General features: G+C 40.3%; 1 protein-coding gene across 2 annotated transcripts; it reads right to left on the bottom strand.

The window, feature by feature from the left end:
- Window positions 1-1373: 1373 nt before the first annotated feature.
- On the bottom strand, window positions 1374-17091 carry LOC310963629 (uncharacterized protein). Of its 2 annotated transcripts, none has more exons than XM_083936516.1 (11): window positions 16931-17091; window positions 14695-14744; window positions 13910-14572; window positions 12735-13538; window positions 9322-9491; window positions 8377-8497; window positions 7292-7364; window positions 7082-7203; window positions 6848-6947; window positions 3178-3295; window positions 1374-1748 (listed from the first exon to the last, which is right to left on the bottom strand). In XM_083936516.1, the coding sequence occupies exons 2-10, from the start codon at window positions 14727-14729 to the stop codon at window positions 3215-3217; spliced, it is 2169 nt and encodes a 722-aa protein (XP_083792642.1). In that variant the 5' UTR covers window positions 14730-14744; window positions 16931-17091; the 3' UTR covers window positions 1374-1748; window positions 3178-3214. The 2 variants fall into 2 exon arrangements, with proteins under 2 accessions (XP_083792642.1, XP_083792643.1); XM_083936517.1 differs by having other exon boundaries at window positions 8392-8497.
- Window positions 17092-18620: the final 1529 nt, after the last annotated feature.

The raw sequence follows: 18620 nt of genomic DNA, 5'->3' as shown, positions 1-18620 counted from the left end.
TTTAGAGACAGAAGTTTCCTCTGATGTTTAACACGTGTTGAAAAACTAACCTCTTGTCTTTTTTATTATGTATTTTCACCTGTGACTTTAAATAAATATTCCATGTTCACCCCTGGCCCTCATTTGGACTGATATGGGATTTCAGAGGGAAACATTCACTATTACCAATGATAGTGACTTTTTGAGCTGGAATGAAAATAGACTTGTCTATGTGGATTCTGCACTGATAGGACTTTCTAAAACTAATAACTTATTAAGGAATATTTAACATAATTATAGGACTGTTTCAGGGCTACACGGTGGTGTAGTGGTTAGCACTGTCGCCTCACAGCAAGAAGGTTCCAGGTTCGCGTCCCTGGGCCTTTCTGTGTGGAGTTTGCATGTTCTCCCCGTGTTTGCGTGGGTGTTCTCCGGTTTCCTTCCACAGTCCAAAGACATGCATGTGTTAGGTTAATTGATGACTCTAAAATTGCCCGTAGGTGTGAATGGTTGTCTGTCTGTGTTCGTCTCTATGTGTCCTGTGATAGACTGGCGTCCTGTCCAGGGTGTACCCCGCCTCACGCCCAATGTCAGCTGGGATCGACTCCAGCACCCCTGCGACCCCGAGATAAGCGGCTGAAGATGAATGAATGAATGAATGATAGGACTGTTTCAATAAAGAATAAATACTAAATAAAATAGTACAGTGAATTAATGACCATTTAAAAAAAGGAATAAATAATAAATGTCTAAATAAACATCATGTTCAGTATCAGTCACATACTGACCTTTCAAATAACTAAATAAATAAAAATGTCCAAATAAACATGTTCAGTATCATTGAATTACTGACCATTTGAATAAATAAATATATAATAATAGCTAAATAAATATCCATGTTGAATCTCAGTGAATTACTGACCATTTAAATAAATAAATATATAAAAATGAAATAATTATCTACGACAGCATTTCTAAATCCACCCAAGAACCATTTTCTGAATTATATAATATGTAAATAATATCAGAAAATATATGCTTTGACACCGACAGATACTGATATTTCTGTGAGAGGCCTATTTCACAGTCAAGAAAAATGTGGGAATAATAAAAGTTAATATCAGTGACACCTTTTATTTCTGGTCCAAAAGCGTGTTCGTTCACCTTATGACGTGAAAGGTTTTTTGTTAGATAGGTTATAACCCGAGACTTTTATTCGTATAACAATATACGACATGACTTTAATGATATAGTTTTAACATGAAACCTTTCACAGAAAAAGTTTCTTGATAGAACACATTTCACATCATCACATATTTGTTTGAAAGAGTGAAGCAGTCGGTATGAGCTTCATTATGTCTCTGCAAACACCACAAGGACACAAATCAGAGTGACAAATGTTTTATTGATTTAGAAATGACGTTACATTTAACTGAACAAAGACAGAAGGGGGAAAAAAATCAACATCAAACACAAAACAACGTCATCAAGCAGCAGCTAAACCAGGATCCCGACAGCAGGAAAAGATGATTAAATGTGAAATCACGGCCACGTTAAAGTCCCCACACCTTCACACACGTGGGTTCAGTCAGGTGTGAAATATGAAAACAGCAACAACACAAAGACTTAAGCAAAGATGGAAGGTCGACAATTCAACCCGAGACGAAGACAAAATACTTTTAACTCTTTTTTTTCTTTTCTTTCAAAAGTCAAATCAGCAGCATCCAACCAGGATAACCTTCCCTCAGAGTCTGATCACCAGTTAGGACCTATGAAACGTAAGAAAAGACAGGAAGAGCGGAGGTCAGAGAGATCCGGTGACAGGAGGAGGCAGAATAAAAGACAGTTGGACCGATGTAAACGGAGGAAGAGGAGGAGAGGAAACAGACTCAGTGTATCAAGTTCAAGTGTAATTCTGCCGTAAAAAAAATCATCCCATGGTCTCTCTCAGCACTTACATCAAATAAGCCTCCAAGAAAGTTTTTTTTCGTGTAACAACTATAACGGAGAAATCTGGGAGAGGCCACAGCGCCACGCAATTAGGCTGAGAAGTTCAATATTTTCAGCTCACATGTTGGAGGCGTTGGAGGGGGGTATATCGATGGATTTTCGCATATGTAGATTGACTTTGTATGGAATCGAGCTGCTTCTATGGCGTCCTTCGCGGGCGGTGTGATCACAGCATAAGATTGTGTTCGGCATTTTCCATCACCAGGAGAGAAAGGTGTTTGCGAGGGGAATGAAAATGTGGATTGAACTGAAAAATGAATTTTAAAAAAAACCCACTAAAAACTTAATTGTAATGATCTCATGGGAGCTACTGGACGCCACATGTTCAGTTTATTTTGTGCTCATTAAAACATTCTACAACTCGCACACATCTATTTTTAGAATGAAACTCTCAAAGTGGGATTTGGAGCGGCTCAGGAATGGTTAAGCAAGACGGCGGCGCCGAAACACTCCTGAAAACAGCAATGTGTCAGCGTGTCACAGGAACATCCCACTACCCGACCGACCTCGACGTGAAGCAGCCAGAGGACCGAGGCGCTTACACAACAGAGTTGAGCACAGAATAAACCGGACTAAATGTGTCACACTGAGCTGAAGACAGAAGCTCCGACTGAAGGAGGGCTGATACCGGTGCTTTTTGGTTGTCATTTACTTTGTTTCTGTTATTATTCCCCCTTTTGGGACAGGGCAACAAAGAAATCTTAACCTTTAATAGAACCTTCTTTCACATTAAAATAACAGCTTCAAAAGCATTTTTAAACTTTAAAAGCAACATTTAGCCGCCGCAAAATTGATGCAACGCAACAGTGCATGACTTATTTGCAGATGCTGATCGCAGTTAACGGGGCAAATATCGGACGATGAAATCAGTACATCCCACGTAGAAAATATGTAAAATACTTCAGAGTTAGAACAACAACAGTGAAGATTTATTATTTTGGAGCAACGACGAGGTGGAACTGTTCCTGACAGTAACACTTGAGTATAAGGAGATATCGGCAGTGGCAAACCCTGATTGAGAGTGGACATGTACGGAGCATTCTCCATGTCCGGAAGAAACCACGACAAAGGGAAAGGAGCAGCCACACAGTCAGGATGAAATCCCAGTCAGGTCTGTCAGATTACCTGAGGGACAAACGCGGAAACGCAGTGTGAACGTAGCCTCGGTCTGCAGGGGTGTGAAGTTACCTGCAGGGTTGTTGCAGTTGTTGGGTCGCCTCATTGGTCAGAGCCGGTTGATGGGGCGAGTGTTCCTGCGTTGGGAGGTGGTGTGCGGCCTGAAGGGAGCTGCTCCTCTCCTCGGCCCCTAAATAATGAGGAATGAGGTTCAAGATTACCTTTGTCTCCACTTTGGAAACACGACGGAAAGGTCACAGGTCAAACTCTGAAAGTACGCCCACATAGGGGTGGGCGATAGGCCAAAAATATATCATGTTTTTTTTTTTACAGTAAGTACAGCAGTATTGAGCCACTTTAAGTTGGTTGATGACGACAAATGCACAATATGTGGAAGTATTTTAAAGTACAACAACTCCACAACTTTGTTGAATTACCACCCAAAGTGGTTCTCAGCCTACAATTACTACAGCGCTGGGATGAAAAAGGAATAAATATAAGTGGTACATTAATGGCTATTGTAAAACACTACAGTGACATAGGAGTGCATATATTGTCTTTATTTCATCAATATAAATAGTAGCAATAGGCCTCAAAGTGCAACAGCATAACAGCTGATTAAACAAAACAAGTAGTAATAGGCCGACTCAAAGAAACAAGCTTGTCAAAAAACAATCCTTGTTAAAAGAACAAACCTGTTAACCAGAGGTTTTCACTAAATTATTGGACTAAAGTAAAGTTTGAGGCTCTTGTCCTTTACTTGAGTATTTTATTTACATGCTACTTTATTCTTCTACTTCACTACAAATCAGTGGAAACTTTTTACTGCAGTGCATTTATCTGATTACTTCAGTGACTAGCTACTTTACCAGGCTGACGAGCACATATGAAACATTAGATTATTCATCAAAAACTGGACTGACACAAATGAATGTAACATAAACGCAGAGTAGCATGATTTTTATCAACTTCTCCTCTTTCCACTCAGTGATGGCTGCAGAGTAAACTCAGGCTTCACAGAGACAGAAACAACAACTTCTCTGTACGTTCTCTGGTGAACTGACGGTTTTCTGTGACAACTTTTCTTCTTTTCAGAGTAGAAAGAGACATTGATGTGGTGATTTAACCACAGATTTAACCAGACACAAACGAACAAACAGAGCGGAGCTTAGGGAGCTGCTGCCAAGAGGATTCAGAAACCCACGAAGAAGAGCGGAGCGGGAGTGTGCAGAGCAGTATTCAGAAGAGGACAGCAGTCAACATCGGCCAAGAATCACTGTTTCACACAGGCTTATACTCAAATGGGTAGGTTAATTCAATCATTTGTTCACACGTTTGTAGTACACTGATAATCTCCACGTCCCGTCCTTATGTTCCGTGTGTTTATGGCCAGGCAAAGCAGCCTATGTTTTAATATTTCTACATAAAGTGGAGTTGCATCAGCTGGACGGTCTTGAGTAGGCTACAGCAACTAACAACAACAAGATGCTAAAAACACAACCTAGCGAACTAGCTGCAGGTTAGCAGCCAGATGACAACAACACTAAATCTAATTGTTCCTAGAGGTTAATAATCCTCATGTTAACTTGAAAGCTCCAAAAAAGATTTCAGAAATCAGAAAATACATTATCGGTAACAGTTGTCTGTTATATTGCATCAAGTTCAAGCTCAACTTTCAAAGCCATAAAGATCCAAACTGTTCAACGCTTGTTCCTCTGTTGGTCTCTTAACTGGGCAAATTATCAAATGCAATGTGTCCACTGCAAACTAGAACTGTTCTACCACAACAGCAGGCCTCCATGATTCAGGGTCTGAACTGAAAGCAGCCCGATGTCAAACCACACGCTGTTCCAGTTTGAGGAGGGCGGTTGCTGTAGTGACGGATAAACTGGATGTTGTTACAGTAAACAGGAAAAGAGGAAGTCGCTCTTCCTGATAATATCCATCTCTAATTTATTTTCTTAATCATCTATTTGTCTTTAAACCTGTTTGCGAAAACATGTGCGTCACATACAATTTTATGCACCACTTTGAATTGTTTAAATGGTAAACTTATTCATGGTAAATTGCAAGAGTATCGCCGTCAACACACAAACAGCTCGTCTCCCTCTCTCTCTCTCTCTTCCCCTCATGCACACGCATACGCTCAAACACACACCCCTGTTCGGTTACCACACCAAATAGGCTTACCCCAGACATAATACATTGTCACGCAAAATTAATGGAGGGCATATTTAGATCCTCCCACTGTGGGACCTGGTTTCAAAAGATCCCGTTTTCAGGCTCTGATAACGCCAGCTCCGTGTGGGTAGAATAGAATAGAATAGAATAGAATTACTTAATGATCCCAGACTGGGAAATTATTTTGGAACAGCAGTAGTGGGTCAGCAAAGTAGAGGGTTTGTGCAATTTACAGTGCTCTCACTTTCCCCTTTATGTAGGGTTTAGGTTAGGGATGTCCGATAATATCGGCCCACCGATATTATCGGCCGATATTGAGTCAAAAATGTAATATCGGGAATTATCGGTATCGGGTTTTTACAACCGATGTTGTTCTGTAGGCTTCAGTTTTTCCGAGTGTACCTGAATGCAACACGGGCCGTTTACAGGCGCGTGCTTGATGACGTATAACAACAACAACATGCTTCACTCGTAGGTTGCTAACCGTGGCTAACAAGCTTGCTCGCCCGGTGCATGAGATGTCCGAGGTTTGGAAGTATTTGCAAGTGTCATCTACTAACAGTAAGTGTGCGCTTTGCAATGACTGCAAGGCGTTAGTTATGAGAGGAGGAAACAATGCGTCTTCCTTTAATACATCTAATTTGATCATCCACCTCCAGAAGAATCATGCGGAGTTAAACGCTACATCTGTGCAGCAAAGTGATGAAAAGAAGCAACAGCCGACACCGAGAAACAAACTTTTTCTATCGTTCAGGATGCCGGATTCACCAAACGTGTGGAGTTCCTCGAGCCACGTTATGTCTGTATAACGCCCAGGCGCAAGTATTTATCAGACCAGTGTTTACCTGAATTGCACAGCATTGTTTACTGTCACGTCGAGAAGCTAATTTCTGGTGCTGTATCCGTTAGATCCAATACAGGTCAGCATGTTGAGCTTGACTGCTAATTTATTGATTGTATTATTTGCCAAGTTCCGGCTCAGTCGTTACTCAGTCTGGAAAAAGAGGACTAAGTTTGTTTACTACTCTGGACTGAAGCTTTGCATCTTCCTTGTTGTGATGTTGTCTGTATTGTGTTTGAGGCAAAATATTCTCTCTAAAAACACAAACAAATAAATGAATGGCACTTTTTTCAATAACTTATTTTGTACGGATTGTGTTTACAATTTGAAAAGCCGTGTTGCATTTATGTATGCATCCAGTGGGGCATCACAATAGAATTAGGCATAATGTGTTAATTCCATAATGGGTGATATGTGATGAATTTTGGTGTAAAAAGGCTGCATATATCGGTATCGGGTGATATCGGTATCGGAAATTAAGGGCTGGACAATATCGGAATATCGGATATCGGCAGAAAAGCCAATATCGAGCATCCCTAGTTTAGGTACTTTCTTACTATCTCTAGAGAAGTATACGTTTATATAGATTTATGTATCTTTCTGTGTCTTTTTAACGTGACTTGACTCTCTGAACAATCGTACAATAGTTCATATGTGTGCAAGCACAAATAGCAAATAAAGTTCTTGAATCTTGAAGGGCTCCAAGTCTTTAATGCTCACCATGTTGCCTTCTCGCCTCCTGCTTTGCTCCTCCGGCCAGAATCCGTCATCCTCCATCTGAGACATTTCGTCCTTGTCCCTATACTCGAAGCTCGGATCCCTGACAGAAACACAAAGTACAGAAAAAGTTAATAAATGCTAATAAATAAATAACAGAATAATAAGAACTTTTAAAGTATAAGTGTGTTGTAAATATGATAAATAATGGGTGTAAAAAAAGGAGTTTAACGTCACCTGACTGGATCCAGGGGGCGCTGTGACATACTGCTCCCTGATATCGTGACTTTCACCCCCTCCAGCCTCTCCTGTCTCCTCCTCTCCAGGTCGTGCCTCAAGTCCCCTGGGTCTTGAACCGGCTGTCATCGAAACATCAATAAATAAATATATATAAGTAAATCATCCAAAAAAAAGCCAATGAGGAGAGACTTCAGGATGTTAATTTACCTGCAGAGGGCCCTGTCTGGAGAGCAGAGGCTCGTCATCCTCAAGCAGTGAGTTCACGTTTAAGCTGAAGCCTCTGCAGAAGAAGAGGGACAAACAGAAAAATTCATATTTTCACAACTTTACAGGACACAGCCATCTGACTACATGTACGAGAGAAACTTGCAGAGAGGTCTTTCAGGGGTTTAGTTCAACCGGGTAAATTCAAGTAGTTCTTTCATGTCAGCTACTATCTTCCATGTTTCACGTTGGAGACAAAAACATGTTTTGGGAACATCCAGGAAGACAGCGACAGGAAACAGGTGATCAGCCATATGAATTAAATGTTGGCTACGTCAGAACATATTCAGCTAAGATGTTTCCATATCACAACAACTGCATCAAACCTATTTAGAAAAAGGTAAAAACCAGCTCAAGATAAGGGTTTGTACACCTATTCTGAGGTCAAATTTAAGCACTTTTCAAGCACTTTCAATGTCCACTTTCAAGCTTTTCCAGCACCGTACAGTTGTGGTAAATTACTTATTTCCCCAAATACATAAAGATATTAAATTATTATTTCTACTTTATTTTTTCCATTAAAATCACATGAAAAAATGTTTTGGAACACCAGAAAAAAATTAAATTAATTTTCTATTCTTTAGACCTCTTCAAAGATGTAAACAAACATTCTAAATGTGTCCTAGTTTATTTCCTGTTGCAGTGAATTTGGAATGACATCAACTGACAGGAAGATCTAAGGACCAAGGCTGTTGCCTAGCAATGGAATTCTGTTGAAAAAGCATTTTCAAACCTTGAAAACATAAAATTCTAGCATTTTCAAGGATTTCAAGCCCCTCTATGAACCCTGTTTCATGCACATTTTTCAGTTTCCATCAAGCTTTTCTAATGCAAATCTTCAAAATATGCATTAAATATATTCATAGAAACACGGCGATCGATCATTTCCAGAATATTTGAACACTTCACTCAAATTCCAGGAGTTTAGAAAACTAGTCTCTTGATTCCCAGGTGTTTCCAGGAACCATGGGAACTTTGGTTTTAGGAAAACCACAAACAACCCGCCCGTCTGTCACAATTCAATGTACCGGTTTGAACTGAACCTCTCATCCAACGTTAGCTCCTCTGTCTCCTCTTCAGTGTAGCCGCCTTGTTGTGGAGCGGAGAAACGCTCATTCAGGGTGACGCCGTTGTCTCGGAAATACTGCTCTGTAAACGCAGACAGGAAACACTTTAAAAAGAACCTAAATGTCGAGTATTTGTGGTTTCATCTCCAATCAGAGCCCTGCGGTTTCTCTTCACATAATTTACTAAAAAAACAAGATGTATTCCTGTAAAATTGTGGAAAGCTTTATCAGTGTGTGACCTCCTACTGGGGTCATGGAACAAGTTAAAAGCCTGCGCTAAATGTGGCCAATAGATAATATTCTAATCAGGCATATTCTACCAATTTAAATGCCAAATATCTAACCAGGGTTCCTTCATATTTTCCATTTCTAAATTCCAGACTTTTCCAGACTCTAATTTAAAGACTTCTGAGAGGATTTTTGGGTCAATATTAAACATCTGAATGCCAATTGTAAATAAATGGTTTTAAATCCAACTTTAAACATGTTACATTCTGACTATGTATGCCATCATGTTGCCAAGCCAAAACATTTTTACATATGTATTAGCTCATAAGTGAATGAACTCCAAACCGGGACATGTTCAATGCACAGCATTTTATTCAAGCTAAATACTTAAAGAGTGAAATTAATAACTGTGAAACTGTAGCCCCTACAGATAGTAACAGTAGGGATGGACAATAAACCAGGGACTACAGAAGAAAACACAGGTCTTTGCTTCATTGGATATTACAGGTACAGTGTAGTTTCATATCATCTACAGGTAAGCTATGTTGCGTTAGTAAGCTTGTTTTGATGTGTATATATTAATTTATTTTACACATTTTTCCATCTGGAAATTACTCAAATTAAATTCCGTACTTTTCCATACTGCGTAGAAACCCTGCCTAACGTTTTCAGACTGACCTTTAACTTGGTGCACCAGTGTGATGATTTCCTGGGCAAACGTCCCAGTGTGCATGGCCCTCTCCCGGTACATGCCGGAGTGCTCCAGCATGGGCAGGAAGTCCAGACGCTGGCGACCCACGTTGACCAGGTCTAAAGAGAGCTGCCTGTCCGAGGAGCAACACAGCACGCTGCAGGAGGAGGAGGAGGGAGAATGAAAACAAGCCATGAGGTAACACTGGTTTTCGGCAGTGTGGGCATATCTTAAAAGGGAGACTCTTTCATCACGTCTAGGTAAAAAAAAAAGAAAAAAAAAGATGAATAAAATCTTTACCTTACCCAACAAACTTACCTTTCATGAGCTGCGCAAGTGACAATGTTTACAATGATATGCTGAATAAAAAAGGGGGATGTTCACCCTTGTAATTACACAGAACCTGTAATTCATCGTATTTTTATGTTTATAAAACATACACATATTTTGAAGTGAAAGCCGGAGGAGATCTATTTTTTTTTAACAGACAGGTGAGTTGAGGGTTGGGTGAAAGTTCACACTTCTTTTCTCGTTTCATCCATAAAATCTTCAGTAAGCTGGACTCCAGTCACGAATGAATCCTTTGTGGAAAAATCTTTCCATCGTCCATCTCAAACCTTTACGCACAGTTCCTTCAGGATTTCACTGATCTTCCTTTGACTTTTGATGCGACTTTGCTTTGATTTCTTGGGGGTTTCTTCTTCTTCGTGGTGTCAATTTCTCCTTTTCACAGCACCAATGCCACTTTAATGTCTACGCTGATAAGCCTTGTTTGACATTTCTGGCTGTAATTTTTTCGGATCAACAATATCCACATTAGTGGCTTCAATTTCTTGCGTTAAAACAGCACTGATGATGCTTCTGTTTCCTCCAGTTTTTTGGCATTGTTTCAAGATTTTTCCCAGCACAGATGACGCTGCAATTTCTCACGTATCAGTAATCTTCAGAGTTTACATTTTTCGGTCTTTTCCCCCCCATTTCTCAGCATCGATGTTTTTGTTTAAGGCTTCAGTTACGTTTTTAGAAGCATTGACGTTTAATGTCATGGCTTTGTTTTCTCCTTTCAATTGCACTGATGTAATTCTTAGTTGAATGAAAATTAATAGCTTTTATTTCTCCATTTCCTTTGGCTTAATGAGGTTTATGTTCTTGGCCTCGTTTTCTCTTCTTTGCAACAGCGCTGATGATGCTTTTCTGGCGTTTACATTCATGGATTCAACTTTTTTTAAAGGGCTGGTAATGAATACTGAATGGTTTCTTTTTGGATTCATGATGTTCGCTTCATTTTCTCCTTGCAACAGCACAGACGTTGCTCCAATTACTTAGCGTTGACTGTGTTTTTGTTAGAGGCTTCAATTTCGTCTTTTAACAGCTTGGATTTCTCTCATGAGACTGCAATCCATATCATTTTACAATTATGATGCTATTGTTCATAATTTCTTCATTTCTTTTAGATTGATGTTCTTGGCCTCAAGATCTCCATTGCGACAGCAGTGACGACGCTTTGATTTCTCATTTTAAAAGTGTTGATGTTTACGTTCATGGCTTCAATTTCTTCTTTAAACAATACGCTGAGTTTGGTTGTCTTCTTTATCCGCTACTCTGGCAGTTAACTGAGATTCACAATTCCTTTTCCTCCAGAAAATCCACTGTTGTAGATTTACTTTCAGCCGTCTGTCCCTGCTGCAAGCTGGACAAAGACTCCTTAATTTTTTGTCTGGACTTGGGTACATCCCAGCATTCACACCATGCTTTTGAATCCTCTTCCTGAAGCAAGTTTGTGATTAAATAAACACTGCAATTTGTCAGAGGTGTTTCAGTTTTTGTCCAATTAAAGCAGAGGTTGATCTCCTTAAAGCCACAAGCACAAAAAATACTCCGCACTCATCCACACAGGGTGGGTGTGTTTGTATCCGTCTTCATTTCCTCCCACTGATCAATGCTTGCAGGTATCAGATTTGCGCCTGTCAAGCTCTCAAATGCTCTCATCTTCCTGTCAAATATCTTGATTTATGCCAAATAATCCAAGCATTTCCCCTCTTCATCGCAGAGCACTCCAATTACTTCTCTTTCATTAACGACTGCTTCTTCTCCCTGATTTTTCTTTATCACGAGGTACGGCGTGTTGCTGAATCGCCTAAAGCTTGCACATCTTTAAATCTTTGTTGGGACTTCTGTCAACACTGTTTGACTTCACAGTGGCATTTTTCCGTAAACAGACATTTCCTCTTTCACTTCCTGCAGGGTTGCGATATAGGTTTCCTCATCCAGCTTCACAGATCCAAGCGGACGTTCAGAGAATCAAAAACGATGGCTGTGGACACAGAGGCAACATGTGCACTCTAGCGAATGATGACCATCTTCCATTTTCAGTCCAAAGACATACCAAGACACCACTTATTTGAGTGATGACATACTGCGACTTCCCTTGGAACAGACTTCTCTGTCCTGTTTGCAGGTTGTTCCTTTTTCACAGCAGCTTTCAGGAAAGTAAAGTAGAGAAACAAAGAGCCAACGTCTGCTCAATAGGCTCCTTGTGATGTGTCTGGCTTCAAAAAACTCTGCAGTGACCGTGTGATGATCCGTTTCTGCAGTCAACCCTTTTTTCACCCACATCAGCATCATTTTAAAGTCCTGCTTCTTCTGTGATCCGCCCTGGACAGTACGGCCATTGATTGGCTCCTTCCTGACTGAAACGCCTGTCATATGTCAGCTCCACAGTCTGCCTCTCAGCTTGTTGAGATTAAAAGGCAAGAACACTTGAGTACATCAATGAAAATGTACTCATTATGATGTGTTTCTGTTCGCCATCATTCAGGTTGTCTAGTGTTTTCTTTATTATCTTTAATATGGCCATCTATTGTTATTTTTTTCCGGTCTTCTGCTTCTGGAAGTGTTGTCTTCTTCTATCTTGCTTAGCAGATCCAGCTGGTGAGCGTCGCCTCTTAATTGTATTAAATTATAAAAAAATGAATTTCAAGTGATTGTTTAGAACATGGCCACTTTCCCAAAGACATCCAAGTTTCTTCCTTAATGCATATTTCAACAGGGGTTTGATTTCTTCAGTAAGGTGCTTCAACAGTAAAAGCATTATGTGTCTCTCCCTGGTGTCAATCCACACGTGTTTGTCTTTACTTCTGTGAGAAAATCCTGGTTGTATGATGCAACAGTAAATCTGGTAGATGCTTGCACCAGCAGTGTTTCACCATAATCACAAGGAAACAACTCGTTTTCCAAACTGCAACACAATCCAGTTCAATGAAATTCAACGATGTTCACAACCCTCAAAGTGGCCGCTTCTTTCTCTCGTCTTCCTGTAACAGCTTTACGTGAGCTCAGAAAGAGAAGTGTGAACTTTCCCCTCTCACCCGTGATAATTAAAAAAAAAAAAATACTGTACCTGTTTTTGTTTACAGGTCGGCTCATGTCGACTTTGATGGTTAGCGTTTCCTCCGTTACAACGGTCACGTTGTCGTTGGGTTTCTGATTGCTCCATCCGCGCTCCCTCTGACGGGGCATTTTAGGGTCCAAGTCAGGTAGCTGGCGGTCCAGACTTCCTGGCCTGTGAGGTTTCCACTGCTGAGGTCTGTCTTCTTCTGCCCAGTCAGGCTCCTTTTCGATGGGATCCTCCCTGAACGGTCGGAACCCGGTTATTTGCTCTTCATGAGGATGATCTTGGTATCCTTGGGAGGACTGCTGTATGTGTGGTTGATTCCTGGGTGGTCTCGTCCTTCCATCACGTCTGAAGTGCCCTCTCGGTGGACGAGAACTGCCCCTCCCCCTGTTCTTCACATGTCCATCATGATTATCATATCTCACAGTGTTTGGTCTATCTTGTGGCGCAGGGTTCCTCCTAGCTTCATGATAGTTGTCGTCTCTCCAATTATCTTGAAAATGGCGTCCTCTTGTGTCTTCCCGACCATCCGACCTGTCGTCCGACGTCCTAAAACACTTTTGTGAGGAGCCCATCGGACGGGGACTCCTCTGTCGATCAAACTCTGAGTCAAGATTCCCACGGTCGTCAAATTTTTCCCACCGTGACATCTTTCTGCTCTCCGTGATGCCATGATCATGTTCAATGACGAGTGGTCCAGAGCGACGGACATCTCCACGGGGGAGGCTCCCCTGACTGTCCCCTCCAGACCTATCTCTGGGTGTGTCCACCGAGTAACGCTGTTCCCCAAAGTCCTCCTCATTCCTGTACCTGTGACAGCATAAGAGGAGGTGACATGGTTCAACAATTATTTATAGCACTGCTGCATCTCCACATCTGGTCTTTATTCCCACTTGATATTATCTCTGTCTGAATTATCTGATTAATTTTCTGTAACATGAAGTCTGACAACTACTTTTGAGTGTGTTAAACATAATCATGCAGCATTTAAAGCATCAGAAGAAGGTGCAAAGCAGGAATACTTTAAGCCATACTTTTATTATTAGACTAGTATTTTGTATTTTTGGAAAATAGAGCATGATGACAAACAATTAGAAGTTTTACTCTAAAGAAAATTAGAAACTTTCTGCATTCTTCTTTTCCTTGCATCAGTGCTGCAAAGCATTTTGCTCGAAATTTACCCGAGGTGAGTGGTGCCATCCATTTCTCTACTTTGCCTTTTAAAGAGGCCGGTACTCTCTTGATGTGAATCCTCTCTTCGTCTGTCTCTGTGAGGACCTTGTGTGGTCCTCCTTCCTCTTTCCCTACCTGCTCCCCCTCTTTGGTCATCCAACCTTGCACTGGGCTTGAGGTCTCTGAACCTTCCTCGACCTCTGCCTGGCTCCTCTCTCCTCCAGCCGAGCCCCGGCTCTCTCTGTTGGTGGTCTGAGAGAGACCTTGTTGTCTGCGGCAATCTTTCCCTCGATAACCTCAGAGACGACGGGGGCAATCTCTCCCTTTTATCATATTTCTGAAAGAGTTCTCTAAACCCTCCTCTGCGTCTATCTCCATCTCCTTCTCTGTCATGCAGCGGGGAAAGCCTCCGGTCACGATCAACACTCATCTCGTCATGATGGGGTGACCCTCTGTGGTAAAACTCCTCCTGGTTTGGATGACGTTGACGCTGGCTGTCATCTAGGAATGGAGAGGATCTTCTCTGGCCTTCAAAGTACATGTCTTCACTGAAATAGTCCCAGTGTTCTTCTGGTTCTTCTTTTGAACGGTGGCTCCTGTCCATCGGAATCCCGTCCAGTTCTGCAACTACTTTGAAAGGATCAAAGTCTGGTTCATCCCACGGGAATTTCCTGAAAAAGTTAATATTGAAAAAAGCTCATGTCACCGGAGAATTTCACTACATTAATCATCATTCATGTTGTAATTAAACACAAAAACAAATATAAAAATGAAGTAATGACAATGTACATACCTGTAACGTGGTGATCGGGACCGTGGTCTTGACATGTTTCAAGATTAAAGCTGCAGACAAAACACATCACAGCAAAGGCAGTTATAGTTAAATTATTTACTTCTTTTATCTTATTTTTACAAAGTATGACTGATGATTAAGTAGACTGTCTGATTTTCTGCCAACTAGGACAACAGTCTCCGAAGGGTAACCTCTAGTGACATGGAGCAGAGAAGAGATTTATTGTTCACATATTATGGTAGCTGTTGTGTAGACTGCGCTGGTTTTGGCTATAGTAGTTGGACTAAATAAACTGGAAATTGAATGTATCACAAACTGGTTCACGTCGATTTGCACTTTATAGTGGAAAATATTAATATTAGGTGCAGATGTAGTTAGTTTATTTTGCTAACAGCTCTGATTTAGTTGTCCTGGCTGGACCACAGTAGTAAAAAAACAAAATCAAAATCATTTATGTAAAATATTACCCTAATTTCTGGATTTGTAAACAAACTTATATGGGAAAGGGGTGAAGATAATAATAATTTAAGTCACAATAGCGATGAACAGGCCCTCATCCAACCCCCCAGCTGCAACGCCTTTACGCAACGGTGGGATGCTGCGAGGAGGGTGCGGGGCCGCAGGCTGTCCATCACAACTCTTGCAGAGCTTGCACATACGAAACAAGCTCAAACCCAGTAACACATTCAGACAGAGACTAAGGACAGAACACCACACACCCACAAAAGCAATCTGGTTTATGCTGTCCAATGCAACGAGGAATGCAAAGATCTCTACATTGGAGACACAAAACAACCACTGCATAAACGCATGGCCCAACACAGGAGAGCTAACTCCTCAGGCCTGGACTCTGCTGTCCACTTACACCTCAAGGAGAAAGCCCACTCCTTTGATGACAACAATGTCCTCATCCTGGACAGAGAGGACATATGGTTTGAAAGAGGAGTAAAAGAAGCCATCTATGCAAAAGTAGAGAAACCATGGCTACACAAGGAGGAGGTCTGAGACACCACTTATCTCCAATTTACAGTGCTGCCCTTTCATCCCTTCAGGAGATTCAACAATCTAACCTCAAAATAAAATGGCCCCCATGCCATAACACTACATCCACAAACATGTCTTGTGTTTCAATACTTGAAGTCAAGAACCCACAATGAAAATTTGATGTAAAACCGATGTTTGTCATCTTTCATGCTGCCAATAGGGGGTGCTCTGACTGAGCCCATATTGAGATGAAGGTGTGTTCAGGACATGACTCTTGTCACTCATGAGAAATTTGGTGCAGATTGAACAATGTATTCTGAAATTAAAGCTATTTCCTGTTTGAGGCGAAAGGCCAAACTTCAGCGTTATGCCACGGCGACAACGAGCAGAAAAGGAAAATAAGACATGTCTTTAGATGATACTGGCTTATTTTTTTAAGTCGGTTGCGTTTGATCACTCCTACGACACGTGCAAATGTGCAAAAATGACCATAAAATTCAAAATGGCCAACTTCCTGTTGACTTTAGCATATCGCTCCAAGAGACTTTTTTGTACGTCTGGATACGTCAGCGAGTGAATTTGCCACAACCATTTCTGAAAACAATGAAATACGTATATTTTCACCAAGCTTGAATTTTGAGTGACATTTGGGGCTGATGATAAAGCCTCCAAAAAGGCATTTCATTTTTGTGACTAAAATGAATATGAATTAGCAAGAAACATTTACATTTCAATAGGGCCTTCGCTGGCCCGATGTTTATCGGTGCTCGGGCCCTGATAATAACAATAATAACAATAGTAAAACAAATGAATTAATAAATAATTTTTAAAAAGTAACATTATCTTTGCAAAAAAATTATAATGAAAAAATAGAAATAAAAATAGCATTAGCTTAGAAATAATATTAATACAAAATACAATGAATAACATTTAAAAAAGTAACACCTTCCCCCAAAAAAATACTAAAAGATAGAAATAACATTAGCTTATCAATAATATTAATATAATAATAAAACAACAACAACAACAACAGTAGCTTAGCAGACAACTTTAGCTAGTGGACGTAGAAGCTAACCTGAGCTACATGCTCTTGAGTTTAGTGAGATGGGTTGACTGATCCTCATATAGTCCACAGTTGGTATTATACTTGATTATAATCCTCAAGCCGCCCACACTAAATCAAAATGTCCAAGAAAACACGCTAACTCTACTGTGGCTAACGCTGAAGCTAACTAGTTAGCACTTGTCTTACCTTCGTCCTCTGCACGTGCCGAGGTAACGCGGCTAAAGTGAGCTAAAAACACAACAAGCACAGATAACAAACACAATATCACCGTCTATGTTTTTAAATTAGAACCGTTTGTATCACCACATATGACCCGAAGCTTCATAAACGGGCTACATGAGCTGTGTTTCCATGACAGTCTGAAAAGAAGATAACTTTAGACGCTGCGGGACTTCCGCTACTGGCTTTTCACAATAAAAGTGAGTTGTGTAAAATCCACAGTTGCGCAAAAACAAATATGGAGGGGTCGAATACTGGTTAGAGCTGCCGCCCCATGTAAAGAGGATGAAGGTCCTCGAGGCAGCGGTCGCAGGTTCGACTCCGAACCCCCTCTCTCTCTCACCTCATTTCCTGTCTGTCCTGTCTAATAAAAGGGTTGAAAGCTGCCACAAAAAATAATCTGAAATTCATTTAAATATTATTTACAGTGCCAAATCATAATAAAAGTTATCTCAGGACATTTTACAGAGTAGGTAAAGACCACACTCTATGACTTATTTATGATTTACATAGACCCAACAATTCCCCCGTAGAGTACGGTGGCAACGAAAACCTTCCCTATAACAGATAGGAACGTCAGACAGACCCAGCTCTGTGGAGGACGGACGTCTGTCTGCACCGGTTGGGGAGGAAAAAAAGGACAGACAAAAGACAGAGAGACAGATACACTTCCAGAGATGCAAGCAACCAAAGAGTAACAGTAACTATAACAATATCTACGTTAATGTGAATATGAGGTATATGTTATGGCCGTTTAACAGCAGAATAGTGGAAACAAGCACAGCTAAGGTGATAGATTATGAAAATGATTAAAACAAAAAACAAATACAATAAAAAAATACATAAATGTATATTTAAACACAGGAATAAATAAATGAATGCATAAATAAATATATAAATCAATGCATGAATTAATGGGACCTCCTACCTCATTAACATATGAACACAGAAATACAGATATAAATAAATGTAGGAGAACACAAATGGGGAAATAACTGTAATTATTTATTCCTGTATTAATTTATAGTTATTTATGCACTTATTTATTTATTGAGACTTAAGTCATGTTTAGTCCTCCATAAACAGAAACACATCAACCCATTGCATGAATAAGTTATGTTAATCTAAATCAAATTCTCATATATTTAGCATTTTTTTCAGCTTTTGTTTGTTCTGCGTCATTACTAATTTACTAATTTACTAATTACTAATAATGATTCTGAAAAGGTCACTGTCAATACTAAAAGTTGGCCACAGCGTTGGGCGAAAAGGAACTCTTCCCCCTTTAAAAGCCCAAATTTTCTACGCTACCCTGCATGAGGTTATACTTGTTTTGCAGCTCTTAGTTGCACTTAAGCTGATTGTCCTCTTAAAGTAGAGCAGTTTTTATTTGTTTAAGCTTCTTGCCATTCTTTCACCATTCAGCATAAAATGTTAAATAAAAGAAGAGTAAAATTTGGGAATGAAAACAATAAAAGTGATGAATTAAAGGCATATCATCTTGACAAAGTAAGGTAAATGTTTGATTTATGTCATAATGTTGACATCTTTCCCTAGCTGAAATAGGTGTGTGTTCCCTGGGTAATGTTTATAATGACTCATTTTGGGTTTTATTATGACCTTTGGCTCAAACACTACAACTGTGTACTTCAGGGAG

The sequence above is a fragment of the Echiichthys vipera genome (assembly GCF_963691815.1).
Source record: "Echiichthys vipera genome assembly, chromosome: 21".
Classification (NCBI taxonomy): domain Eukaryota; kingdom Metazoa; phylum Chordata; class Actinopteri; order Perciformes; family Trachinidae; genus Echiichthys; species Echiichthys vipera.
The sequence above is the reverse complement of the archived record's forward strand: the minus strand, read 5'-3'. Positions and strand labels throughout refer to the sequence as shown.

Excerpts from the sequence above, each read along its gene's own strand:
- LOC310963629 (XM_083936516.1), bottom strand. The coding sequence starts at position 14,729 with ATGTCAAGACCACGGTCCCGATCACCACGTTACAG. Across the intron at positions 8,498-9,321 it reads ACTGGTGCACCAAGTTAAAG|AGCAGTATTTCCGAGACAAC; the intron begins GTCAGTCTGAAA and ends CTGCGTTTACAG. Across the intron at positions 7,204-7,291 it reads CCAGACAGGGCCCTCTGCAG|CCGGTTCAAGACCCAGGGGA; the intron begins GTAAATTAACAT and ends TTTCGATGACAG.